This window comes from Melospiza melodia, chromosome 1, assembly GCF_035770615.1.
Source record: "Melospiza melodia melodia isolate bMelMel2 chromosome 1, bMelMel2.pri, whole genome shotgun sequence".
Lineage (NCBI taxonomy): Eukaryota > Metazoa > Chordata > Aves > Passeriformes > Passerellidae > Melospiza > Melospiza melodia.
Genome location: NC_086194.1, coordinates 83,755,915 through 83,783,508, shown reverse-complemented (window position 1 = coordinate 83,783,508; position 27,594 = coordinate 83,755,915). Strand labels below are relative to the sequence as shown.

The following is a 27,594-nucleotide window of genomic DNA, read 5'->3' as shown; positions in this document are numbered from 1 at the left end:
GGAGGAGGCGGGCTGAGGGTGCACGGCACCGGGGAGGAGGAGGATGGCGGTGGGGATGGCGGCGGCGGTGGTGAGTGACTCCCTCCCTCAGCTGCAGCGCCCGCCGCGGGGCCGCTTGTTCCTCCCTGGGCTGGCGGGGCAGGTGCCAGCGCTGCCCCCGTCCTCACCTCCCCGCTTCACTCTTCCTTCCCCCGTCTCTTTCTCACTCCCTCCCTTCCTTCCCCCTTCTCCACCCTTTTTTCCCGTTGCAGCTCTAGCAGGAGGCGGCGCGGACACGCGTGAATGTGGACACGAGTGACCCGGCCCCGAGGTGAGTGCCAGGCGCCTGCCCCGCCGGCGGCACCGCCCCCGCCCGGCTCCGGGGCAGCCCAGCCGCGGGTGCTCCCCTGCCCGGGCTGTCCCTCGAGACCCCCGCCCGGCTCCGGGGCAGCCCAGCCGCGGGGGCTCCCCTGCCCGGGCTGTCCCTCGGGACCCCCGCCCGCCCTCCCGCCGCCAGCTGTCACTGCCGCGGCCGGCGGGGCTGGGCGCCGCCGCTCGACTCGGGCTGAGTTTTAGAGGTGTGTGCACTCGCCGTGTTAATCGGGCTGCTCTCGCTTCCTCCCTGTCTCTGACAGCGTGTATCTTGTGTTGTTTCTTTTCTTAATTTTTTTTCTCTTCCCCAATGACAAACTCGCTGCCGACTGTGCGGGTAAACCCCACAAAGCTTTCCGATATAGGCCACGCATTACAGACGGATGAAACGTTATTGAATGTGACATTCACTCATCCCTCTCCTTTTAAAGGGCTTATTTTCTCAGCCAGTAAGATGTCTACAGGATAGGATGCAAAGTCATGTAAAGCTTCGTAGAGTAAGCCATGTTTGTTTGTTCTATAAAAATTTGTGGTTTTTTGAGAGGGTGTTTTTTGGTTTGTCAGGGGAAGTGGGCACAAAGTATCATACATCTGATCTTTTTCTCCTCCCCACCTCCCTCTTACCCCTATTGAAGGGGTAATAGCAAAGATATGCCTGCAATTTTCTCCAACTGACCTCTGTCTTTCAAAACGGGCAGCCTCTCTGAATCTGAAATATTTTTACCAAACTTCCTAGTGATTGACACTTTTTCTACTCCTCACCTACATAATGCAAAATTCACATGTTCTTTTACCTTCTTGGATAAAAGGGCCCCACAGCAGCAGCAGCAGACTGTGATCACCTGATGGTCACCACAATGAGTCGCCTGGTGCCTTGCTCGCTGCTCCTTCCTCGGTTGGAAGCTTCCGACTGTAAGGACCATGGCATGTCAGAACAATTATCTACCATGAGAAGACTAGGTGACACAGAGAGATACTGTTGTGCCACTGATACATAAAAAAAAGCTCTAGGGGAAAAAGCCACCATTTTCTGGGGCATCATGCAGCAGTTTAGGGAAATCTCATGTAAATGAAACTGGCTGGTTTTCTTTACTCTCCAAACTCATCCACCCCCATACAGTGGTAAGTTACAGTGAAGTGATGCTAATTTTCTTTTTTTTTTTTTTTTCCAGAGACCAATACAGATTGAGTAAATAACTTTTTTCCTACCTCAGTCTAGTTGTAATTGGAGGCCATACATACAAGAAACAAAGTGTAAATTTATATTGGGTTGTTTGGACTAATTTTTCTCATGTGTGGATATCCTCATGTGATTTGTCTTTCTCTCACAAATAATTTCTCCTATCTTGAGAGGAAAATGAAGCACTAGTTTACTTCACTTGAGTCAGCTTAATAGAAAATTTTGTAAAAATTCCCACTCTCCTCTTGTTACCTTGATTTTTAACAGAATTTCTGAACAAAGATACTGCTGCCTTGTCCATCACTGACAGGTTGAATAAGGAAGTTGCATCCTGAAACAGGGAGAATTGAGAAGTCTCATACATATATTAAAAAAACCCTCCCAAAAACATAATTACAAACTGATCCCTATTACAACAAAATAACATTCATGATGCAGTGCTGTGGTACAAGGGGTTAATTTCCACTTAATTTCTCTATGTTGTAGAGCACTCTTTAGATTTACTTCTTCCTCTAGGCTGTCTTTGTGCTTTGCTCCCTGTGAAAAGAATGCCTTTGATTTTAAATATGCTTTCATATTTCTGCATCATACTTTCTCATACTCTGTGGTTTCCAGTTTGCATGGTTAACTGTGGTCCATTTTGTGCTCCTACCAATGCAGTCAAAGACAGCTACAGAGAGCTCTCATGCCGTAAATATTTTATTTTGTCCTGTGGAATACTTAACAACAAAATATTCCAATCACAAATGCAATATAATGGCAGTCCAGATTTCAAATTCTGAGCTCCTTTCATAGGAGGCTGTGCAAGTCTTGGAACTGGTTGCTCATCTGGTATTAAAAGTCTCTTCAGTACACTGTTTGGAAAAGTGCTTTACAGTGCAAATCTCTTGCTGCCAATAAATCAGTAGTTAGCAGCATGAGTGTTACTCTGAGTGGTATTTGAATGCTTGCATCAGCATTGAGCATTGAGCTGTTGTCTGTTCACTTTGCCAACCGAAATTCCAGTCCAGGTCTTCACGTAATGCAAATCAGATTATTGAAATCCAGGATATGCTGATCTGGAACAGCCTGTCAAGAGGTACTCAGGGATCTAATCTTAACGCCGAATTTAGTTTAAAATAGTAGTATTGTTCCTTTCCCCCAGTGCCTCATTCCCATTTTCCTCTCGAATTAACAGTCTAGCTGAACAGATTCTTACCTAGGTAACTCTGTGAAAAGTAGTATTGTGAGTGGCTGTGACTAGCTCTGCAAAGTCAAGCAATTTAAATTAATTAACTATTGCCTACCTTTTTTCAGCTCTAACAATACAATGTCAACGGGAAGGGTACGAACGAAGAAAAAGGCATGTTCTTCAGACCAGTCTCCAGACAACCTTCCTCTGAGGAGTTCTGGAAGACAGGTATTTATAATTTAAAAACACGTGAGTTTGTACTTTGCTATTTTTTATTTTTTGTTGTCATTTGTAAAGAAAGTGGGCTTCCTTGTGTGTAAGTTAGGTCTGGGACTTCTTATCCACAGAGAAGGAGAATGAGTTAGTTCCGTGAATAGGCAGGTCATTTTGCAAAGAATATTCAGAAAAGATAAATACTCTATATAACCTGTAATACTTAATGTGTTAAAAATACAATCACAGATTTCTGTACAGTCAGACAAAGCTGTCTGCCAATCCAGACAGAGACCTAAAACAACATAATTCACAGTACCTTTGAGGCCCAGAAGAGACATTTGGTATACAGTTTTGTATCCAAAAAAATGCCTGTATCCAAAAAAGCCTACCCTAATATTTTATTTGAGGCACAGATAGGATTGCCACTTGTAATTAATACCAAAAAGTACTTTAAAAGAGGACATTTTCTGAAGGAAAAATAAAATGAATGCATGAGGCTTGACTCATTAACACATGATGGAGCTTAAAATACTATTTAAACTGGAAGCTTTGCTTATCATTTCTTCAGTGCCATCAATTAGACCAAGGCGAGAAATTTTTAGATATAAATGATATTTCCAGTCTTACTGTGGGCTTGGAGGTTTTTTTTTTGGTGGGTTTTTGTTTGTTTGATTGGGTTTTTTTAGTGGAAAAATCTGACCTAATTTGACAGCTGTTTCATGCTGCAGCTAGTTCACAATGGCTGCAAAGATTTTCGTTAGGATTGTTTTAACTATGGGATGCCACTCACAAGCTGCAAAACTATCTGAATGCTGCTTTGTAGAAGATGCATTTGTGTCGTTTATGGTCAGATTCCAGCTATTCTTTATTAGGTGAAGAAGAAAGCAGCTGAAGCAGCAGATGATGATGATGAAGCGTCAGAGAAGAAATATAGAAAGTGTGAAAAAGCTGGATGCACCGCAACATGTCCCGTTTGCTTTGCCAGTGCAGCAGAAAGGTTTGTTACTTTTTATTTGCATTTTTCATGGACTTTCTAAACCTGCAGCTGAAGTTTAGGATTCTAACTATATTCTGAAAAATCCCTTCATACCTAAATGTAGAGGGAGAATTGAAAGATAGTGCTAATAGGAGTCTTAAGGTGCCAGGAAAATGTCACAAGTTATTCCTATTGTCCGTAACTTTCTCCTGTGCAAGTTGCTAATTCAGATACAGACTGTCTTTGGGATATGCTTATTTATGTTATTAATGGTGTCTTCTGGAACATGCCTTGCTTCTGTGAAAGTGAGAGCATATTAGTGTAATCTGAGAAAGCTAAACTTGCTTTCAAGATGGAAAATGAAACCATCATTTACTGTAGAAAGTCTTTACCACTCGTTCACTGGAATGCTTTGCAGTCTGAGGCGAGATTCTAGCCTTGAAATTTTAGGAGAGATAGTCATACTTACCTGAACTCTTTGTTCTTGTACACTTCCTCTGCACTTTCATAAGTGCTTTTGCATTCTGACTTGGTGGTTTTGAATGCATAATACTGGCAAGGTGTACCTATAACAGGCAACATGTTGGACCTCATTATGAAGCAGGCACAGTGTAGCTATGTAGCACTCCTCCCTCCCTGATAATTGAGACAAACTTTCCTTCTTTATAACACTGAAAAATAAATAAAACTAACTATGTGTTTCATTTAGTTATATCCATGGATTGTTCTTTGGTGGCAGGAAGTCAATGTATTCTGGATGTTGTCATAGAGAAGCCAAGTGTTTTGGCAGTTCCCTGAGAGACTTGTCTGGGAAGTGAGCACCTGTGAGATCAGCATTGGTGATGCTACAGTTTTTATTTAGGAAACAATACATACTGCTTACTCATCTTCTTGAATTGTTATTTTAATATTTTGATTTTCATCTTTCCCACCCCTCCCCCCAAGTACATACTTTCAACTTTATCTGTGTGAGATGAGCTCATTTCATGGCTACTTGAGTCAGTAGCTTAGGTCACTGCTTTTGACTTTGTGCATTTATCTTGAATCATTTCAGTGAGTTTAATGAGAGTATTCCAACTGAAGAATGATTGCTTTATCTGATTAATGTAATCTTTGTAATGCATATTTCTTTTTGAGACTGGTAAAGAACAAATGCTGAGAATGCATAACTGCTTCCTTAGGGTTTGTCTCACTGGGTTAAAATCACAAGTTGTACATGAGAAAAACATAGGGAACATCTGTTTTGTGTTCAGATTTGCCTTTACAGTTTTGTCAGTTGTTCTGGGGACAGAACATTGTAATGACTTAAGAATCAATTGATCACATGTACAAGAAAAATGCTAATTTAAATGATCCCTCCCAATGCTACACTAATATTGGAAGAAAATACAACAAAGTAAAGGAACTCTAAGCTCTTGTGGAGAGGAGCTTTGTCATCTTACACGTTTCCAAAACGCTTAGTGTGTCACAGCACATATTCACTGTTTCATGTTCAGGAAATGCCTGCTTATAGGGTACTAAAGACAGGCTCAGTTGACCATTGTTAGAGGGAGGCTGCTGAAAGCCAGACCAACTATAAAACTGCACATTGTGTACTCTTTGCCTCCCTTGCATCTGGTGTTGCTTAGTTTGGAAACTGGAAATGTTTGAGACAATTGGAATGACCTTATTGTTATTTGTGTGGCTGTAGTGCCATGTGTAACTCAGCCTTCATGAATGTAACATAAAGCCCTGGCTTGTTCTGAATATTGTGTTCCTCTTCTAGAACGTGCTACTGTCAATAGAAAGATTTCTTTTTTCCTAAATGTACTATAAAACTATTTCTATGTCTCCTGCATTACAGATGTGCAAAAAATGGCTACACGTCTAGATGGTACCATCTGTCCTGTGGGGAGCACTTCTGCAATGAATGTTTTGACCACTATTACCGAAGGTAGATTGACCAATTAAGGTTGTGTCCTTTCAGAGCTTATTAAAGTTTGGCAGCTGTTGAAACATCATGTATATAAACACAATACAAAGACTGTTCCTCTGTGCTTGCTTTGGTCAGAGTGAGGCTTAGACATTGATGATAAAACTGCAGGTGTTGTATGGACTAATCAACTTAAACAGGGCAATGTGAACAAAACTGGCTAGTTTAGGCAGGCTGGTTTGTGTATTTGCAATTATTCTGAAGCTTTTGTCTTTTTTAAAAACAATGTCAGAAGACTTTAAATTATGAGAACAATTATGACTAAATGTGTTTTCCTTTATAAGTTCACTTTACACTGTGCATTCAGGAGACCTTGTCTCTCTAAAGCAGTACAATAAAAAGCAATTAGAAATCAGTTTAACTATTGCAGTTCAGTGACCATGAAGACTCTTGTTGGGCTGATAGATTGCTTTCAGCTCCAAGCTCCTTCCCATTTGAGTGGGAGTTACATCCAGCTCTGCCTGGGTTTTTGTGTGCTTATGTGCTCAGCAGTACCCATCACTCAGTCCACGCCTTAGATACCAGGAATTGCACTCATAAGCAACTGGAAATAATGGTCAAGGTGCAATTTGTTGCTGTCGTAAGAACCACGATTCTCTCCTTTCAACAGCAGAAATAGAGTGCTCTCTACAGACTTATTTCTGTGTCCTTATATAAAATGTTTAATTTTAGAGGAACTGCTATTGCTTGAAGTGAACTAGATACTCAATTTTCTGACTGCTTGCTGTTTTCTCTTTCTTCTTAGCCATAAAGATGGTTATGAGAAATACACTGCCTGGAAAAGGATTTGGACAAGCAATGGTAAAAGTGAGCCCAGTCCAAAAGCCTTTATGGCTGATCAACAACTTCCTTACTGGGTAAGGTGAAAGGTGATTTATTTAATAGGAATGTGATGTTCTGATGTGATTCTGATATTCTGCTGTTCAAGCAGCAGGTCAGCTGAGTTTTTGTGGGTTTTTTTTTCCTTGTATTAGAGGATTATGAAAAAGCTCAAGATACAAAAAATTTCATCAGCTTGTCCACTGTTGGAGACTTTCTCCACTGTTGGAGACTTTCTCCACTGTTGGAGACTTTCTCCACACCCCACAAAGACCAATCTTCTGTTACTTTTCAGTGAAGCAGCAGCTGTGATTTTCAGGTAGAATAAGATTTGGCAGGAAAAGTGTGAGTGTGAAAGACATTGAAATCAGATTTTGTATTTCCCGGAAGAAAGATGGGAATGGAAGGAAGTTTGGTGGTAGTGGTATTTTGTTTGAGATTTTTTTTGTTTTTTCTTTAAGTGTTGAAGAACATATTTTTGAAGTAATGCTTGCAAAGTCTACTGAAGACCATAGTAATGGGGAATTGAATTAATTTTGGCCTTAGGTTCTGTGCAGAAATTCAGTTTTGCAGAAACAGGTACAAGATTTCTGTAGATCAAACGCTACTTATGATCTGATGATTACACAAGAACATATCTAACAATTATATTTTACAACTTTCCCATGTCTGGCTTCTTTCTAATTGGTTATTTAAGTTGCATTAATCTTATCTCTAATCACAAGCAACAAGTAAAAACATGTTTGTTTTTTGACTTGTAGGTGCAGTGCACAAAACCAGAATGTGGTAAATGGCGTCAGCTGACAAAGGAAATCCAGCTGACACCACAAATAGCAAAAACCTACAGATGTGGTATGAAACTGAACAATTCCACCAAGGTAACACACAACAGTTTTGCTCATATTGAAACTTAACAAGTTGGGATTTCTTGTTTGCAGAAATTAATTTTTTCTTGCTTGCTGCTCAGTGTCTCTAATGTCAAAATGAAAGTCTGATGACCTGGAGAGCTACACAGTGACAGGCTTACATGCTGCTTGGAATTTTTGTTTTCTGTCAAGAATTTTTGATTTCTGTCAAGAAAAAAGTATCTGAAATATCTTTGTCTGCACAGTCAATTGTAAAATTCTTCAGGTAGGGGATTATTATCAGCATGTACAAAGTAGAAATGCACCAAAATTCTCATTTCAGTTTTGTGTGGCCTTTTTTCATTATTGAGGAAAGCATTTGAAAAGCTCAATGTGCTTTTCCTAACTGCTATCAAGTCTGTCATGGAGCTTTACATAAAAAGTTTCAGCTTTGGCTTGAAGATAACTCCTGAAATTTGAAAGAGTCCTTAAAGTGGCATAGAATCTGGATAGCACTTATAACATGAAAAAACATAACATGAAAATAGTGACCACATGAAAACCTGAAGAGTCAGCATTTAATTTTGAAACTCTTTGATAAAGATACTCTTAAAATAAATAAGAAACTCTCTTTTATAATCTAGACTAGAAGAGTTGCTCTGAAAAAATGTGGGCTATTTTTCTGTACAATTCTGTTGTTTTTTTCTGAATTTGTTTCAGTGTTCTATCCCATTTTATGGAATAGGATGTATATTTTAATGTCTGATCGGTAGAAACTTACTTAAGAAATGTGAATCATTTTTAGAGTGCTTTTGCTTTATGGTGTGATGTGTTTTTAACCTACACATTTCTCTACCTCTTTTTTTTAACATTCATGTATACTAAGGAAGGTTAACACTAAGCACTTTTAAATGCTTTTTTTTTAATTTAGAGAATTATGCCATAGAAAATTATTTTGCTTTATACTTAATGTTTTCCATACAGCTTAAGAATAGCTCTCATACCATTCTGTTTTCTTTCAGTCTGAGGGCTCAGACCAATGTTCCATGCCTGAGGACTTGGTGAGTAGTGGCTGTCCCTCCTCATTTGTCCTACAATATGAAAGCAATCTTAAAGCATGGCATATTTATTTCCTTTTTTATTTTGCTTCTTTGACCAATTATGTCAGTATTTATGCCTTTTGCTCAGGAAATTGAGAAACACTATTTGCAACAGAGCCTAGGGCCTTTAGTTTTCTCATATTTTTCCCCTTTTCCCTTACCATACTAAGTAGCTTTCAAGTGGTTTGTGGTATCCTTTAGTCATGGCCTGTGACTCAAAGTTTACTCCTAATTCTCATTTTTGATCAGGCAAAATAGTATTCAGTTGCCAGCTTTCAAGTAAAATTTCCCATCCTAAAATTTCCTCATCTTTCAGGTGGTTTCTATCTTTAGTCAAGCTAGTCTCACTTTTTTGAAGACTGCAAGAGAGCACCTAAGCATGTTTTCTCTCCTCTCCCTTGCAATACAAAATGTACATACAACATGTATGTTGGTGTTTCAAGGGGTTTGTGATCATGTCATCCTTCATTTCTGATTTCATATAAACTTTTGTTTAATAAGCCATGTTCGCAAGTGTACCTGAGGTACTTCTGTGTGTTCTGCAGGGAACACATTCAAGCTAATTGTTGACTCTTGTAGAAGCTTTGTGGCTTTGTTTCCCTGATGCGTGTCTGACTTCTAAATTAAGGGTGAATCATTAGCGCTTCTTAGGGTTCTAGGAGGTCTTTGATGGGGATAGCAGAATCTAAATTAAATTAGTTAGTGTGGACTTAGTTCTCAGTTCAGATTTCTGGATTCATAAGTGACTGTAAATGTTTAATAAAGGGCCTGATAAGGCATAGATATGTTGTTATGGCGTGTCTCAATTGTTTGCTTTCCACGTGGTGTGGAGTTTGTGAAGTTTCAGCTCCATATCTGAGAAGTGATCAATACTACAGGTTTTCTGTGTCAGGCTGAAGAAGGGGAAAGAGGGAGAGAAAATGTTTTTATGACTTGCAATTCTGACATTGGGACTTCTAGTGCTTTTTGGTCTCATTTTCGGAGGGAGGGGGGAAATTGGTTCATTTTCCAACGGTTTTGAAGTATTGACATGTTCTCTTCTCCCCTCTTTCCTTCACTTCTCCGCTTGGCCAGAGAGTGGCTGAAGTTTCAGACCATTGGTGGTACTCCATGCTCATACTCCCTCCTTTGCTGAAAGACAGTGTGGCAGCTCCCTTTCTAGCTGCATATTATCCAGACTGCGTGGGCATGAGTCCATCCTGTACCAGCACTAATCGGTCACCTGGTGAATCCAACCTTGTGAAGTTAGAGCACCTAAAGAGCGTGCCTAATGTGACTGGTAAGGGCCATCTGCAGGGCTCTGTTGCTGAAATAGTGTGATACATTTTGTCCTATAACTGAGTTTATTAGGCACATTAGTTCCCCTGATTCAGCACACTGGTTCTGTTCTCAGCACTAATACACAGTCTCTGTGTAACTGCCTCTGTCATTTGATGCCATTTGCTTGTTTCTAAGATAAAGGTAATACATTTCTTACAGCTTTTCTTTAGGGAGTAAGCACAGACTGCAGAGGCTTTCTGTGTGCCCCTGTCATTTGTGTACAGAAACAAGAAATTACCTTGCGGGTACTTAAGGACTGTTTGCATTCTTAAGGAAATGAAGATTTATCAAAAACCCCTAGGATTCTGCTAGTTTTTATATCATGGATCTTTGGGGCTTTGAAGAAAAGAAAATGATTTCTTAAGGCATTCAGATTCTGTTTAGGTTTCCTTTTTTTTTTTTGCTAGTGACAGCCTGGGAGTGCAGATTGGCAGAATAGGTCAGGTATAGGGAAAGGTAATTCAGGATTGTCATCCTCATCTCAGAGAGAGTGCTGTGAGGAAATTTCAGCTTATGTGTTGTCTTAGCAGGCTTTGTTCTCCTTAGGTGCTGAAAATAAACCTGTTCATATGTTCAACAGATGTTATATCTGCTTAACAGAAAACTTCATTACATAGAACTACCAATACTGAACGTGGAAGATGAATAATTATTACCCCCTGTGGCAGCATTGGGTGTTGAAGAAGAAAGGAGTTCAGAGTACTGCCTGAGTCTGTACAGTGATGCTAGTACTCACACTTGAATTTAGATTCTACGCCTTGTTGGACTCCTCATGGCATTGGAGTGCCATGAAAAGTTACTATTTCTTTGACAGAACTTCAGCTCTGAAAGGTCCAAGGCGTACCCATGAGGCAGCAGGACAATAATTAATGCACAGCCTAGAGGGCAGGAGGGAGGAGAGCCATGTAAATGAAGTCATTATGGAGGCTCCTAGGGGCTGGAAAGCTTCCTTACTTGTTATCTGTGTGAGGTCTGTGGATTGTTTTAGAGGGAGAAGGACATGATGAAGATATCAGGGAGTATGACTAATTCCTGGTGTGTTCTTTATGCAGTTGCAGGCATGAACAAGTATTTCCAGCCTTTTTACCAGCCCAATGAATGTGGGAAAGCACTTTGTGTGAGGCCAGATGTCATGGAACTGGATGAGCTCTATGAGTTCCCAGAATATTCACGAGATCCTACCATGTACCTGGCATTGAGAAACTTGATTTTGGCTTTGTGGTACACAAACTGCAAGGTAAGAGATGCTGATAATTAATTTGTTTGTTAAAAAATATTAGCAGCTTTTCTGGTTTGGAGACTCCTTGGATGTCTCCTTATGCACCCATATTTGGGGTGAATTTTCATGGGAGAAAAATTGCTCCCATGTTTTTGAAAGTCCATTCTAAGATTGGCTGGGTTTTGGGGACCCTTCTTTTCCCCCTTCTTTTCCCCCTTCTTTTCCCCTTTCTCTATCCCTTCTCTGCATAGGAGCTTCTTCTGCAGTAAAAATCAAAAGTTTTTAAATTATTGTAACTCTACAGTGCTTGTCCAGCTATTAACTTTTTAAAGGGATGCTTGAAGACGTCTAAACAGTGTTTTGTGGTGTTTTATTATTTGATTTTTTTAACCTGATTGTTGAACAGGGAAGTGATTGTCTTTTTATTTAGGCTAAGCCTATGGCACTGCCTTCAATTCAAACTCCTGAAGTTTCACATACCAATTCTTTCTGATATGGATGTCTGCATTTATGTGAAAAGTTTTGGATATTAATCTCCTTTTCCTTCAGAATGCTGTTTTGGAATGGATTTTACTGGAATGCCATTGTGAACATCACCACCATGTAGATTCATTTTGTAAATCAGAATCCATTTCAATACCATTCCTGTACTAATGGAACACATGGTTTTATTCTATGCTAATCTTACTTAATAAATTGTTACTTTACTGTGTAAACCTCACTAACAAGAAATTTCCACAAAAAATCTTTTAAAATGCTCTCAGAAGCCTGAGGCGTGATTTTTTTACCATTTGGTTTACAGTTTAAATATGATGTAAGTATATGAATAAATGGAATATTCAAAAATCAACAATTTCTATTCTTCCTTTCTCCTTTGCAGGAGGCTCTCACCCCTCAAAAATGTATCCATCATATAATTGTTCGGGGGCTTGTGCGGATCCGCTGTGTGCAGGAAATGGAGAGGATCCTGTATTTTATGACAAGGAAAGGGTTAATTAATACAGGGATTTTGTCAGTCAGTTCTGACCAGTACCTTCTTCCTAAGGAATACCACAATGTAAGTTGCTGTGATAAATCCCTACATTATTAGTGCTATAAAACTACATGGTGCATGCAATAATTTTTTTTGGTTCTGGATTTTTGGCTCATTTACATAAATGGATGGAATGATAGGTAAAATTACATCTAAAAGCTAATATATGGAAAGTTTTTAACATTGTTTTTTTATGCCTTCAATGGGTATGGTAACTACATCAATGAGACTCTTTCCAAAAAAGATTTTTTCCCACTAAAATCTATGGAATTCATTCCCATGGGATTGTGCTTCCCATGTGCTGTTCAAATGGATGGGAACTGTGTGAAAAATATACAGGTTTTCCGTCTCCTATAATACACCTCTGCTTCCATAGGTGAGGAAACTGCTATTCCAGGTTGGTGTGCAAGAACTGTGATTAAGAGGGAACATGTTCATGACTAGAAAGTTGTTAGATAGCACCCAAAGCTTATTAAATTACTGTATTCTGTAACAGGATATCTCCTAGAAATTGTAATGTTTGGAAACCGTATTTGTAGATGTTTTTCATTTATAAAATAGTTTTTACTGGTCAACTCAATCTATGATTGAAATATTTACAAGGGAAGTATGCTTCTTGTCTGATAAATTCAAGTCCTACTTTTGTTACTTTTTGTTGCTTCAGCTCTTTCTGTTAAAAAAACTTGAGGCATCTTCTTTTGAAGTCCTTAAAAACTTTAACTATTTTCAAAGATACCACTTCTCTTTTTTCTATATTAAATGCACTGTCATCTTTAAAAGTTATCACAGATTACTTTAGATGACAAAAGAGCCTAGACTTCTACAAACATTTTTACCTTTAGAAATGAGAGTGAAATTATAATTTCTATTTTATTTCTAACTATTTTTATTTAAATACTTTAATATTTTTTAGAAATCTGTCATTATTGTTGGGGCTGGTGCAGCAGGATTAGCAGCAGCCCGGCAACTGCACAACTTTGGAATTAAGGTAAGAAACTTTAGAGTACATTACATTAAGAAATCAGACTTGCTCTCTTTGAAAAGTGTTCATCAAAAAGAAAAAGCCTACATTCTTGTTACAAACATGTATGCACCCTGATTAATCTGGGGTTTTACTGAGTAAACCTGCTGTTTAAAACGAGCATTTATTTGTATCTAAAATTAAACAGCATGCAGCATAGATTTTGTACAGACACTGCACACAGATCATTGTGTTCAATAGCCTGCAGCATGCCTTAAATTCCAATTTTGGGATTTCCAGAATAAATCTCCGGCTTTTTTAAAAAGAAGGCTTATTTTTGTCTGGCTTGTTTCTAAAGTAACAGTTATATTTATATGTGTATATCCCAAAGTGTAACTTTTCTAAGATGATTTAAATGCATAAATTAGCTACAAATAATACAGAAATGAAAAAAGTGTTAAGATTGCTAACATTGCTGGATTGCTCAGGGTTTTTTTTTTTGTGTTTTGTTTTCTCCTTTGCTCTGGAGTTGAACAGATATGTTTAATAGAATTAGATCTTGCAATTTACTAAGTTGCATTTTGCCACAGGTCATTGTTTTAGAAGCTAAGGACAGAATTGGTGGCCGAGTGTGGGACGACAGGACGTTCACAGGAGTCACTGTTGGAAGAGGCGCACAAATCGTCAATGGATGTGTCAACAACCCAATGGCACTAATGTGTGAGCAAGTGGGTTCCTGCAGTGGTCATGATTATCACTAGTGAAAAACTTGTTTAAGCCAGGCTCAGATGGCTGGGTAAGGGTGGGAGTGCTTTTCTTGTGACATGATTAAAATCCCGTTCTGCATTGTCAGTAAACCCCATGTTGCTAATATGTCTTTGCTAACAGCTGGGAATAGAGAAGGGCTCTAGAATGGTTTCAGGCACATTATGTAAAAAAAGCAAGGTGGCTCCAGCTTCAGAACCAGAAGAAACCACTTTTTTCCTCTTTTCTACAGGTAGTAACATGGAAGGTCCCCAGCAGCTTTCTTTAGGGCTGAGAAAGGCTTTACTGGGGGAGGCTACTGCTTTTGTGATGGATTTGCCTTTAGTGCCTCTTGATATTTCTAGTCAAATTCTGCTCTAGTTAAGATCAACATGTCTAACAACTAAATTGCTACTGATGCAAACATGCTGCAGTTCAATTTCTTTAAAAATTTTTACTACTTACTGGTTTGGTGTTTTGGAGGTAGGAATCTGAATTTCTCCATGTGGAATCTGAGTATGGGTTTTCCTCAGAGACATGTGCAAATCCAGCCCATGCCATTTTCATTGTTTAATGCCCTGTAGTGCCATGAAGAAATTCTGTGGTTTTTTTAAAAATCATGTTTTATTTATGAAATGGGGAACAATGACTTCTGGATACACTTCAGATACTCATCCCTTTGTGGTCATTTAATGTAATTTTCAATGAAAAGTTCAGCTGTATCTTAAGATCTGCAGTGGTGACCAACAGCCTAGAGAGATGTGAGGATATGTGAAAAGCACTGGAGCATGTCCTAAGTAAAAAGCCCCTTGAAAGAAATTAGCACTGTATTTGTGCTATTTTTTCTGGGTTGACTCTGTAGAATGCAAAACCATCTTTATTTGAATTTAGCTCTGTTGTGTTTTCAATGCAGGTTGGACAAGCAAAGCAAGGTTTAATTCCAAATAATTTCTTTCTTTGCTTGGTTGTTAATAACATTGGTGATTAACTGGCAAGCAATATCCTGTCAATTCCTGAATTCAGCAAACTGTTTGGGCCTCAGACACCAGAAAGTTGTAGAAAGTAACTGATTCTAATAGTGACTTAGAAAATAAATTGAGGTAGAAATAAAGGAGACTGGTTCATCATGTTTGTTTACCAGACTAAATTTCTGTACTGCAACTTTCCCTTGCCTGACTGGAAAGTTCCAGAGAAAGTTTCTGTGAATCCCCAATAAAGGAAAGGATGGAAAAGTGGGAAAAAACAATTTGTGGACAATTAACAGATAGAAGGATTGTTGATATTCAAGTTTGAAGCAAGAGTTACTCTGACTAATGATGTTGATGGTTTTTAAATGTTATCACTTAAATATGATGCACTCACCTTAGGTTAAGTATCTTTGAGTGGGTGCTGTAGTTTTCCATACTTAAAAAAGCAATAAAATGTCTTTTTCTTAAGCTTGGCATTAAAATGCACAAACTAGGGGAGAAATGTGACTTGATCCAGGAAGGTGGAAGGATAACAGATCCCACTATTGATAAACGTATGGACTTCCATTTCAATGCCATCCTAGATGTTGTCTCTGAGTGGAGAAAAGATAAAACCCAACATCAAGATGTTCCTCTTGGTGGTAAGTGAGACATGTATTGCAAAGTGAAGATGTTGGCTGTGTTCATAAAGTTCTATATTAAATTGGTTCTTACATCAGATATGTTTAGAAGTCTGTGGCTGTGCATTTGATCTTAAATCCAATAAGTATTTCTGATATTGTATCTTGTTTTCATGAGGTAGCTTTTTCAGTATTCAGTATAACTAGTGTCACAAGCAGTTCCAAAGAGTTGCTTCTGGCTGAAGCAGGCCATGCTAGACATAGCTCTTATACTTTTGACTAATCTGCCTAAAAAAGAGCCTGATCAAAGCCTTCTGCTGGCAAGAATAGTCCCATCTCCATTGGTAACGCCTCCCACCACACTCATGGCTTGCAAACTCAACAGCAAAAAATAAACTTGCTCAGAAGTGTCTGCCTCCCAAATCTCTTCAGCATGGATTCTGTAAGACAGAATTAGTAACTCCTATGTTCTTCAGTCAGCCCTAGATCAAATTTCACAGTTCTTTGATTTTGTAATAATTAATTAGGATTTATTTGCAAGGATCCTCCATTATCTTAAAGTGTATTTTACCTGAAATCTTCAACTCTACATTGATGATAGCTAAACAATTAATTTCTCTCCTTTTTCACTCAGAAACCTGTGAGTAAAGAACAACGTTATACTCTATCAGTGAAAAGATCTTGTGGTTTTGTTTTTCTTTTTTTTCTATGAGAAGAAAAACATCTTGGTACAAATTAGCAATAAGCATGAAAATCTTGTTATCCAGCATGTTGAAATGCAGTAGCACTTCTGACAAATTGTCATATATTCTTATTTTAAATGTGTTCTTTTACAGAAAAAATACAAGAGATATATAAAGCCTTTATTCAGGAGTCTGGTATCCAGTTCAGTGAGCTGGAAGAAAAAGTACTGCAGTTCCATCTCAGTAATTTGGAATATGCCTGCGGCAGCAATCTCTCTCAGGTGGGTTTTGACAGCTGTGTTCTGAAGTGACTGAGCTTCACATAAGACAGAGTCAGAAGTAACGTTGAGAAATCACCTGATCCATTCCTTGGCCCTAGAGGAAGAATCAGCTATCCTGACTGTTCCTACACCCATAACCTGTTGTTTGAAAGCGCTGAGACACTGACTCCAACACTGCCTTATTTAATCTGATGGGAGCTCCTGATGTGCTTCCAGCGAGATGCTCTTTAAGTAGAAGTCGAGAGTAGATGGTTAGAAGGGAGCTGGGCATTTTGCTGAGATGAGAGGATTCACAGGAGAGTTAGTCCTCCTCAGATGCTGGGGGTGACTTCTGCTTCTCAGCTCTGTTTAGAAACTGAGGTATTTCTCTACCCTGCTATGTATCTTGAGAATAAAGGCATTTGACTCATGAAGCGTTCCAACCTGCTGGTGGTGAGCCCCAGCTCACCACTCCTAGGTACTCTCTTGGCTGCCCTCCTGACTTCAGTTTCAGCCAAGCAGCTTCAGGAAATACAAAAGTATCATGTTGTTGGCAGTGCATTGTTCACTTGGTCCTGTTGCTACATTTAAAGACATTTAGTGTCAATTGTACTACAGCAGTGGGACAGCTGACTGATACGTGCAGATGCACAAATCTGAAGTGAGAAGCACACAAGAACATCTACAAATCTACAAAACAATGCTGTACCAGAGCAGTCACTGGAAAATATTTTGATAGGTTGAATTTTCATATTCCATGAGTGCCCAGGGGAATTAAGAAAGATGCAAAAATCTACCTTACCTTCAATTTTGAAATCAAAACATGATTGATTTTATGCATCTGCAATGATAGGAATTGGCATCTGAATAGTAGTTTGAGAATTGTTTCAGATTTTTCACTGCTAAGTGGCAATTGCTTAGTGCAAATACTACTGTTTTATTAACTATAAGGTTGCAGGGGCGGGAGGACAAGGTCAATGAAAGGTGTCATGGAACAACCTCCAAAGTGACAGAAAAATTCCATTGAGTTGGGGGTTTTTTTGTGTCTTATTTTCCTCTTTGTGTTGGGAAATAAGCTCTTTCCATTTTTATATGAAGTCCTAAGGCTGTAAAATCTGATTACTTGGCTAGATACAGTCAACTGAAATAAATACACTGCAATTCACCTGGCTTTTTGTACTATTTTCCTTGTTTTCTCTACTAAGCAGAACCATAAATTCCCTGCTAGTGACCAACCCATGTTATGCCTTTTCTTAATCCAGCAATTTATATGTTATATACTAGCATTAGGTAAATAAGCATTCTGATTTTGTATCACCGTAAATTCTGGTGATACACTTTTTTTTCCCCAGTTGCAAAGGGATTAAGGTGGCTTCTTCTAAAGTGTGGAACTTTTCATAGTACCCATGTCCCCTCACCAGTAGAAACAGCCAGGTATGTTCTGTCCACAGGTATCTGCACGCTCATGGGACCACAATGAATTTTTTGCCCAGTTTGCTGGAGATCACACTCTTCTAACTGTGGGATATTCAACTGTGATTGACAAGTTGGCAGAAGGGCTGGACATCCGGCTGAATTTCCCAGTGAGTCTGGAAAACATGGATGCAGTGCCTGGCTTGGATGGCTTTGAAACACCCAGTCATGTATTTTTATTCTTTGGGACCAGGTGAATCTGTGCCTGTGACTGTTTCAACTTGTCTTTAAAAAGAACCAAGAGGACAATTTCAACATTTCTGAAATTCTCTCTGAGGACTGTCAGTACCTAAATATTATTATATGGTCTTACATGTTAGAATCATAATGATTTTTCTTTTTCAGCTTCATGAAGGCTATTTTTTGACTTTCAGAATTTCTCTGGAAATTTGTGTTAATCACTTTCTAGATTGCTGACAAGTGCTATTTTAGCTATTCTTGCTGGAAGTTGCATTGCATATGTACATTTTGTAGTACACTCTCTCAATGTGTCTTTCAATAGGTTCAGAGTATTGACTATTCTGGTGAAGAAGTGCAGGTCACTACTGCAGATGGAACAGTGTGGACAACACAAAAGGTACCAAGTATACTTCAAGACTAAGAATTTTAGAGAACACACAGTACATGTCCTTTTTTTTTCCTTTTCTTTCTCTCAGAATACTACTTAGTCCATTTTTTCCCTATTCAAAGATGAATACTCATGTATTTTAGTGGCCTTTATTTGGGTGTCCTAGAGCCTCATTTTTGGTGAGCATGCCTGAGATTTCAGTATGAGTTGACTTGAAAAACTAAGGACTATAAAGGGTAGTACTAAAAATGTGAAGCAAATAGATTTTTTTCTGGTCTTTGAAGTGACATTTATGTTATCTAGTTCCATTCCCTGCTCAGCTTTACCCCCTTTAGCCATGTGTATCATGTTAAAATTTCCAGGATTTGACAACCCCTATTTCTCAGTCTCTCCTACTCCTTGTATCCCCACCTTCTTCATGCTCAGTAGTTTAGCTTTCAGTAATTTTTAAAATTTTACATACACTTGATAAAGATTGGATTAGATTGACATCAACAGTGTTACTGAGTGTATTTTAAACAGAAGGAATCTCTGAAGGAATTCAATTCAAACCAAATCACTGACTTTCTATCTCTCATTTCAAACAGACAGTTTAGTTAATCTGAGAACCATTGACTATAATTTACTAAAGTATTGGTGGCATGGTTAGCCACTGTGATACAAGCAGTTCATCAGACTATGACTTAAAATCAGTGAACTGTGGGTTCTGTTCTCACCTGAATGTAAGGCATGTGTTTCCCATTAATGGGAACAAAAACCAGACACTAATCTAGAAATGTCTGGCTCATTATGCTGCATCCTACTAGCATAATCCAAGATAGTTAGGAGGGTGTTGTGAGGCTTAAGTACTGTATTCAGGTTTTGGTACTGTTGTGACTGTAGCTATTTCTTTCAGGTATTAGTGACTGTACCACTGGCCCTTCTTCAGAAAAATGCCATTCAGTTTAATCCTCCACTGTCAGAAAAAAAAATTAAAGCCATTAATAGTTTGGGAGCAGGAGTCATTGAGAAAGTAAGTGATTTCATATTATCTTTAATCTTCTTTTCAAAGAAACATTGGCTGTTTTGTCCCTGTTGCTTTTGTAGTGTATTTATCAGGGTTTACGATGCATAAACACACATTTATGTTTTACTTGTATACAGTAGCCCAGGAGAGCAAAATCTTATTTGGGATCATGTGTATTTCTGTTTCTTAGGTTTCACAACTTAATGGGGTTTTTAAAGAAACTGTTCACAGAAGAATTTCATGGCTTAAATATTTTGTTATTAATTTTGATTCACGATGGTCTTGGATCTTTCAGAATTCCAGTAATGTGTTTATTTCAGGTCATTTTAACCTAGTAAATTCATAAAGTATTTGCAAAGAATACTGAAAGTTGTGTGTTGGACCAGTGAAAAATCTCCTACCCTTTCCCAATACAAAAACACAGCCTCTCCTGAATAGCTCTCCTGTAAGATGTATGCTTAGAACAAAACAGTAACAAAGTAATGCCAGAAACAGGATTATGACAGTGTTGAAATTTAAAGACAAGATTAAGAAACTCTAAATACAGGATGCCACTAATTTAAGTTATACATTAGGTTTAAAAAAAAAATCTGCTGAATTACTTGAGCAGTTCACACAATTACTTCCGTTGTGGATTTGATATTCTGTGCATTTGCAATTTATGACATCAGCATTTCTTTTTCTTTGCCTGTCCCACTTGGAGGACAGGTTCATTTATTCTCTGTTGAGACCCACTCATAGGAAGAGCTGTGTCTAAATGAGTAGAAACAGGAAAACACATTAGAAAAACATAAACTACATCCTGTTATGAGTTTTGTGGTATGAAATGCTTAAATTCCATTTTTCTATATCTTTCTAGATCGCCTTGCAGTTTCCATATAGATTTTGGGACAGTAAAATTCAAGGAGCTGATTTTTTTGGTCATGTTCCACCCAATTCCAGCCAACGTGGGCTCTTTAGTGTCTTCTATGACATGGATCCAGAGGTATGATATATGCCAAGTGTGTTTTCTCTTGGCCCTTCATAAACTCAGTTTGAAATCTAGGTGCAATAATTACTAAACAACAAAATTTTTCTTCTTCCCATCCCCACCCACCATCTGCAGCTATTCAGAGTAGTGGAAGAAGCAGTGTTATTTATCTAGATAAAGCTCATCAATATTTTGTTGTAATAAATGGGAATGTTTTCCATTGTTCAGATACAGACTAATATACAAGCAAGTACATTCTCAATCTCTACCGAAGACAAGTCTGTAATTCTTTACTATAAATCTGCTAATGTGGGAAAAAGGCTACTAGTCACTTCCAGTTTAGGACTATGTTCCCCTATTAAATCAGCTAAAAATCCAGTTAAAAAGATCATGCTGACTTACTAATGCTTAGTGGCTTGCAGTAGTCTGAGTAACTATTTGGAATAGCAGAAGAAAAGACAAACATCAAGTTCTGCATGAAACTGAGATCTGTAGGGTCAGTTTCATACTCATGAATTTCAAAGCAAATTGAAACCACTGGATTGACATCACGTTTCTCTTCCCTGCCAGTTCCAAGCAGATACATTACACATTTATGTTGTACCTCTTCATACTTTTACAACAGCTGCTGCTTACTACTTGGCAGCAATTAAAAGGCCATTTTGTAACCTGATGTCTCACTCCAAAAGGAGACCATCCTGTTATGTTTGTGCTCTGTTACTGCCTGATCTGTGCCTGTATACAACTTTGCTTAAATGACTTCTCTCCAGTACTCTTAAGCTCCTGCTACAAGAGGTTCACTGTGCTGGTGCTGTTCAGAGACCCTACATATAATGCTTAATTTTCTTGACAGCTATTCTCTACTAGTTATCAAAGTCAGTAACAGAAGAATTATTCCCTCACATGAACAAGAGATGCAGAGTGCTTTGAAGGCACTCAGAACCTGTGGGCTCTTCCCTACTCACCACTTCACCTCTAAAACTTCTCATGGTAGCAGATGTCCTGAGGTGGAAGGAAAATACCAGTAGACGTGACCTTTCATTTCTTGGTCCAAAATCTGCTGGTAAGAACCTAGTATTGGTCTAAACAAAAACATATCTAACTAGTATTTAAATAGACTCTCTGTCACCACATTTTTGTAAATGGAGGTGAAAGTTTGGCAGAATACTGAAGCTTAGGAGGGTGCGCAAAGAATAACGCTATTAATGTAATTTTTTGAGTAGGTAGATAGGAAGTTTTCAGTGAATTCAGCAAGTAGTAAAAGGGGCTGACTGTAACAGATTTTTGAACAAGACATCAGAAGATGTAGTAATTTGAGCATAATTACTGTAGAATATGCACCCTTTGTTCCAAGGAATCAAACCCACTTTTCTCTAGAACAACAATTTTTTTGCAGCTGGAAATATCTTTGCAATACCAATTAAAAGAGACTGTTTATGAAATACTTAATAAGGTCTTGTTTTAGGGCAAAGAAAGCATTTTAATGTCAGTGGTCACCGGAGATGCTGTGACAGCCATTAAGAATTTAGATGACCAACAAGTACTGCAACAGTGCATGACTGTACTCCGAGAGCTGTTTAAGGAGCAGGTAAGAGAAACAAGCCTCTTTTATTAAGACATGAATTAACTTGTGACCAGAATAAAGCTTTCAAGTGTAGTACTTCATGATGTATAGGCAGACCTTTGACCTTTTAAACTATTTTTCTTTTCTTGTCGGTTTCAGGGCATAGGTTTTCTTTGAGACATACTAAAAATCACAATTTTTGGTCTTTTGTGTGAAAAAGGTATATTGAAATACCTTAGATCTCTCTGAAGGACAGTAGTATATAACTGTAAAATAGAAATGAACTACCATCCTTTAAAATGCTTTTAAAAAGCAAAATTAATTAAAAGCAGTACTTCAGGCAGGTAACACAAAACATACTTCTTACTTAGTTGTCACTTTTTTTCTGGTCATCACCACTTCTAATATATGGTAAGATCTTTAAGCTAGATGAATTTGATTGATTTCTGTCTTCTGCCATGCCAAGGCAACTGAAATTACAACACCCCCAAACCAATCCAATCCATTTCTCTTCTGCTAACTAACAACCCTTTCTCAGCTGTCTTAGGATGGAGGTATGGGCAAAACGATATAGCAAGGGCCCTACATCCTGAATGTAAAAAAACCCTAGATAAAAATTTCTACCTTTTTTCCTTCACCCAGATCATCATTAGGATAAAAACTAATTGGAAAATCAGGGAAATCGAGGCAAACAAAACACTATCACTTAGCAATGTTATTTGCATTCTACTCTAGAGACAATAATGCCTCAATTAATTTACTTCAAACAGTTAGATCCCCACGAATGATTGTGTTCAGGGGTGATCTCTCAAGTTTTACTGATGGTTCAAATGTTAGGATTAATTATCTTGGAAGAACTTCAGTATCTGAAAACTCAACTATTCCTAGAAACATACACTAGTAATGCTTTATTGTTACAAGAACCACATGCAGTGGAAGTTCACATACCTGTATCTTGATCTCATGAAAATGCAGCAAATGGGTCTTTGGTTTCAGTGCCACTCTGGTCCAGAAGAGTGATTTTCATGGCTGTCTCCATGGTTTACAGCAGTTGTGAATTTCAGTCACCTGAGGACGATGCAGGGGGATTTTTCAAAGACAAAATAGCTTCAGGGATGTACCAGAACTACTTCTGGGACATCCATACAACTTGGCATATTTGGCTGCTCCTTGTTTTGATCACTTGAGTTTGAGTTTCTCATGTGCTGCCTGAATGGAATTTATCTGTGGATAGCCGACCTTGTGCAAGAGGCAAGCAGAGCTCCTTCTGTTTACTTGTCATGATCTCCTCCAGAGTAAGACACAGTTGTAGTTGACTAAGCCTTCATACAAGTGTTACTCGGGCTCTTTTTGGCAGAAATCTGTGCAATTTGCATGCTGCAATGTGGCAAAGAATACACAGTATTACTTCTTGTGGTTCAGCCAGACCCTGACTTCCTGGTTTTTGTTTTCTCCCTGAACCTAGTTTTTAAGACAGCTCATTTTCTGATCTTAGATAAATAATCTTATTGATCCATTGGGATAAAATTATCTCCAAAATGAAAATTGAATTTTGAGATTTAACAAGCTAGATGTTACAAGCATTATGCCTAACCAAGACAAAAATTGCTTACATTATACATATGTACATGTTGAACAACATCAGTTTTGTAATTGTTTACAAGAGTATGTGTATATGTATTTTAAGGGTTTTTTTTCTTGTGTACTTCTTGGTGTATTACAATATGCAGATCTGTTGCATTCAGAATAGTGCAGCTGTGATGTTTCAGGCATCAGGCGAGTCTAGCAAACAAAATTATTTTTTGTGGTTAGTACTGTAATAAAAAAAAAAGGAATTTAATTCTGGAATGTGATCAAATTTTTTCTTAATAATACTAAATACTCCAAAGATGACTAGAAACTGTTTGAGAAAAAGCTGTGCAATTCTGAGCTTTTCTTTGCAGTGCTTAACTTCTGTTTTGGTTATGCAGGAGGTTCCTGAGCCAGAGAAGTTTTTTGTTACCCGATGGAGCAATGACCCTTGGCTGCAGATGGCGTACAGCTTTGTGAAAACCGGGGGCAGCGGCGAAGCTTACGACATGATGGCTGAAGACATACAAGGAAAAGTTTTCTTTGCTGGTGAGGTAAGTATCTTTGTTGCCATTGATTAGAGTTACTTGGAGCAGTTTCTTATGGAAGATCATCTCTTGCTACCCAACACTATTAATGTAGAGGTAGTACTTAAATATTCTGTTAGATAAATATGCTAATAATTGACACAGAACCCTTTCTATTCATATTATTACTGGGCATGGGAAGTCTGCCAAATATTTCAGGTCAGAAGTAAAATGAATTTTTAGTCAAACTGTCTGTTACTCCACTTGTGGGTAACATAACAAATGCACCATGGTGGTGTAGGATGCATTCTGTACTGGGGCAGAACTTAACCTGCCCCACTAAAGTGCAGATAGCAGAACAGACTGCTGCTTTTGTAGCTGACTTGCTTGCAAATTTTGAAGTTGCTAAAAATCTTGAGTGTTTCCTCTAATATTCTTTCTAAGGAGTTTCCCATGGCTTTTAAAAATGTAGGTATATGCTCAAGGAAAACAGAAATGATGTTATAAACTAAATTTTTTTACTATCAGTTTCAGAAACAATTGACTTTTTTCTTTCTCTGTGGTTTTGTTTTTGTTTTTTTTGATACAGGCCACAAATAGGCACTTTCCTCAGACCGTTACAGGAGCTTACTTGAGTGGAGTTCGAGAAGCCAGCAAAATAGCAGCATTTTAAGTACTGAAATTTTGTGTTTATAGACATATTTTTAATTGATTTCTGTGGGTAAAATTATCTTCAAGTTTCCTATTGCTGCCTTTTTCCTACGTGGTACTTGAATAGTATATGGTACCTGAAGATAAAGTCTTCATCTTCCTCTTCCTCTTTCTCCCCCACCCCATTTTTAGGCCCTGATGATAGATATTGTTGGGGGCTTTTTTCCAGCTAAGGTATTACTAGCAGGAGTGACATTGGAATCATCAGCCACAGCTTAAATAAGAGAACTTTTGTCAAGAGTCCTCTTCTGTATGGCTCAAGTCATGCTATTGTGAACCTTCATTTCAGAAGGTCAGATTAAAACTAGACTAAGTTAACATACAGCATTAAAAATGCTGGCAGTTAGTAATGATATGGGAATTTTCCACTAACTGTGCTTCTCAGGTTGATTATGCTCATAGGAGTTCAAACTGGCTTCCAAGAGCCTGAATAGCCTAGAAAAAATCTAGGATTAATGTAGGAAGGAACTCAACTATCACTTTTCCCACTTGCAATCAGTAACCTTTTCTATAACATTTTTTCATATTCTTAGCATCCACTAAGCGGGCTTTGGGATATGAAGTTTGTTCCTTTAAATAAGAAAGCTGGAACAGTTTAGAGTGCAATCATAGAAAGGTTATTGTAGCTGATCAAAACTTGAAAAATTAACTTCTAGTTTACTTTAAAAAACTTTGAATAAGTAGCAGAGATATTTCAGAGAAATTCTTGTTACAATAATAGGCTAAGAGTTTAGATTTGCTCATTGCTTCTGTAGAAACAGGACAGCTTAAAAATACCATGTTGCTATGATTATTTTGAAAAGAAACTTCCAGATTCATTTGGGCTGAATAGAGGAAGTATCTGCTGATTTGACTGTACAGTGAGGGATGCAGGACTGCAAGTTCCTAATATCTCATTGAAGTTTTATATTAAAAATTATGAAGATGAGGAAAAATATTAACATTCTTATGAAGGGCTGAAACAAGGTGGCTTGCACTTTGACTTGAAGTTTTTTTTTTTCTTTTATTATGAAAGTATTATTAAAAACAACTTGAGATACTAATTCAGTAACAGCTAGACATCTATCTAGTAGCTTTTTCATGGGACAGAGAGGAAAATATTTTTCAAGAGAAATCAGAGAGATGTAACTGGGATACCTATTGTAATACTATTCCACTATATTGGTATTAATGAAAAAAAATTAAAATCCACTTTTAGATCTCTTCCCCGACACCTTCTCTGTAACTTGGCTGCATGGATGTCATGATTTCTGAAATGAACATAAGCACTTACTCTATCCTGCCCCATGCTCATCCATTTTCTCTTTTATCAATCCCTCCATCTAAGAATGATACAGCACTTATTTCCTTAAAGCTGCATCCTTGGAAATAATCAACAGGCAACCTTAAGAAAAATCATAGGATGTTAAGGGGTTGGAATGGACCTTAGCAATCATCTAGTCCCAATGCCCCCTGCCATGGGCAGGGACACCTCATACTAGACCAGGTTGCTCAAGGCCTTGTTCAACCTGGCTTTGAACACCAGCAGGGTCCTACTGAATAAATGCAGTTCCGCTTTTCAAATATGTAGTATTTTGTTTTTAGAGTAGGTATGATATTGTTAAAACCCTTTATTTAATCTCTAATTTACAAGGTGAAGATGTTTATATAACTAGATGTTTTTCAGATATATATTCTGTTCTGCTTCTTAAAGCTGAGTTATATGGACTAATAGGAAGAGTGTAACTGTTCATAATTTTCCTCTACATAAATACTGGTATGTACAGTTTTAAAGTATTTCCAATTATTACATTGCAATTTGAAGGCTGCAAGAAGCAAGACAAAGCCTTCTGATGATAAAAACCAATCAGGACATCAAATTTTGCTTTTGGCAGTCATTTGCACTTTGTTAATTTCATATATTACAGGCCAACTTATGGCATAACTAGCAAAGATTGAGAGCTATGTATGTTTGTTTGAGTTCCAAGTTTCTTTCCCACTTTATCATGTATGACAAATTATTAGGAGAGAAGCTTCTGGTGGTGGGGAAAAAAAGCTAATTACTTACCTTATATTCAATGGCTGCTTTAGCTAACCATGCTTAAAAACTTCAGTCAGCTTAGTAACAGATACAAACATGTCACATTTCAGGTAGGAATGGTCTGGAAAGTTTAGCTCAGCATCCATTTCTCCAGTTCAAAGTCTGTATGAACATGCTTGATGTCATTCTGTTAATTTGTACTTGGGGTTTCAATTTGGCTACATCTTGGCAGCAAGATAAATGCTGTATTTGAGGGAAGAGAGATGGACATGAAGAAATACTATCCCATTTGGCTTTAGATGATGCGCGCTTACAGCATTAGAAAAACAGATTAAAAATGGTAAATTTACCAATGGCCTAGTCTACTAATTGTATATTGTTTTGGTGCCAGGGCACTTAAAACTGTTTTGTGCTGCACTAAAGTTTGAGGAGTAAATAAGTATATTCCATTTTAATTTACGTTCATTTGAAATATGTAAGAACATCAGGCTGGTTCTGAGACTTCATTCTTTAATGTTGCCCAAAATTTTTTTAATATCTATGTTAAAATTTATTTCAAGCATGTATGTATTTTTTCTTTTGTGTTTAATTTATTCCCTCAAATAAAGAACTGGGGAATGTTTTCTTTCAGTAGGTTTGTTTAAATGTTATTAAAAAGATTTGAATGCAGAGCATGACCTATTACACTTCAGTTCTTCTGTGTGACTATGTTATGGCAGCAGAATAAAACTGGAAAGTATCCATGGGA

At 37.9% G+C, this 27,594-nt stretch overlaps 1 protein-coding gene across 1 annotated transcript; it reads left to right on the top strand.

Moving 5' to 3' along the window:
- Positions 1-9: 9 nt before the first annotated feature.
- Positions 10-27,594, top strand: KDM1B (lysine demethylase 1B). The gene is made up of 22 exons (XM_063159948.1): positions 10-70; positions 252-310; positions 2,828-2,930; positions 3,791-3,915; positions 5,738-5,827; positions 6,612-6,723; positions 7,447-7,563; positions 8,553-8,591; positions 9,705-9,909; positions 11,003-11,187; positions 12,050-12,226; positions 13,116-13,190; positions 13,754-13,891; positions 15,345-15,516; positions 16,332-16,459; positions 17,890-18,021; positions 18,414-18,488; positions 19,375-19,491; positions 20,345-20,470; positions 21,921-22,043; positions 23,990-24,142; positions 24,705-27,594. The coding sequence occupies exons 3-22, from the start codon at positions 2,841-2,843 to the stop codon at positions 24,786-24,788; spliced, it is 2,463 nt and encodes an 820-aa protein (XP_063016018.1). The 5' UTR covers positions 10-70; positions 252-310; positions 2,828-2,840; the 3' UTR covers positions 24,789-27,594.

Bases quoted from the DNA above. Each gene is read 5' to 3' on its own strand.
- KDM1B (XM_063159948.1), top strand. From the start codon at position 2,841: ATGTCAACGGGAAGGGTACGAACGAAGAAAAAGGCATGTTCTTCAGAC. The intron at 13,191-13,753 runs GTAAGAAACTTT...ATTTTGCCACAG, and splicing joins TGCACAACTTTGGAATTAAG to GTCATTGTTTTAGAAGCTAA. The intron at 15,517-16,331 runs GTAAGTGAGACA...GTTCTTTTACAG, and splicing joins TCAAGATGTTCCTCTTGGTG to AAAAAATACAAGAGATATAT.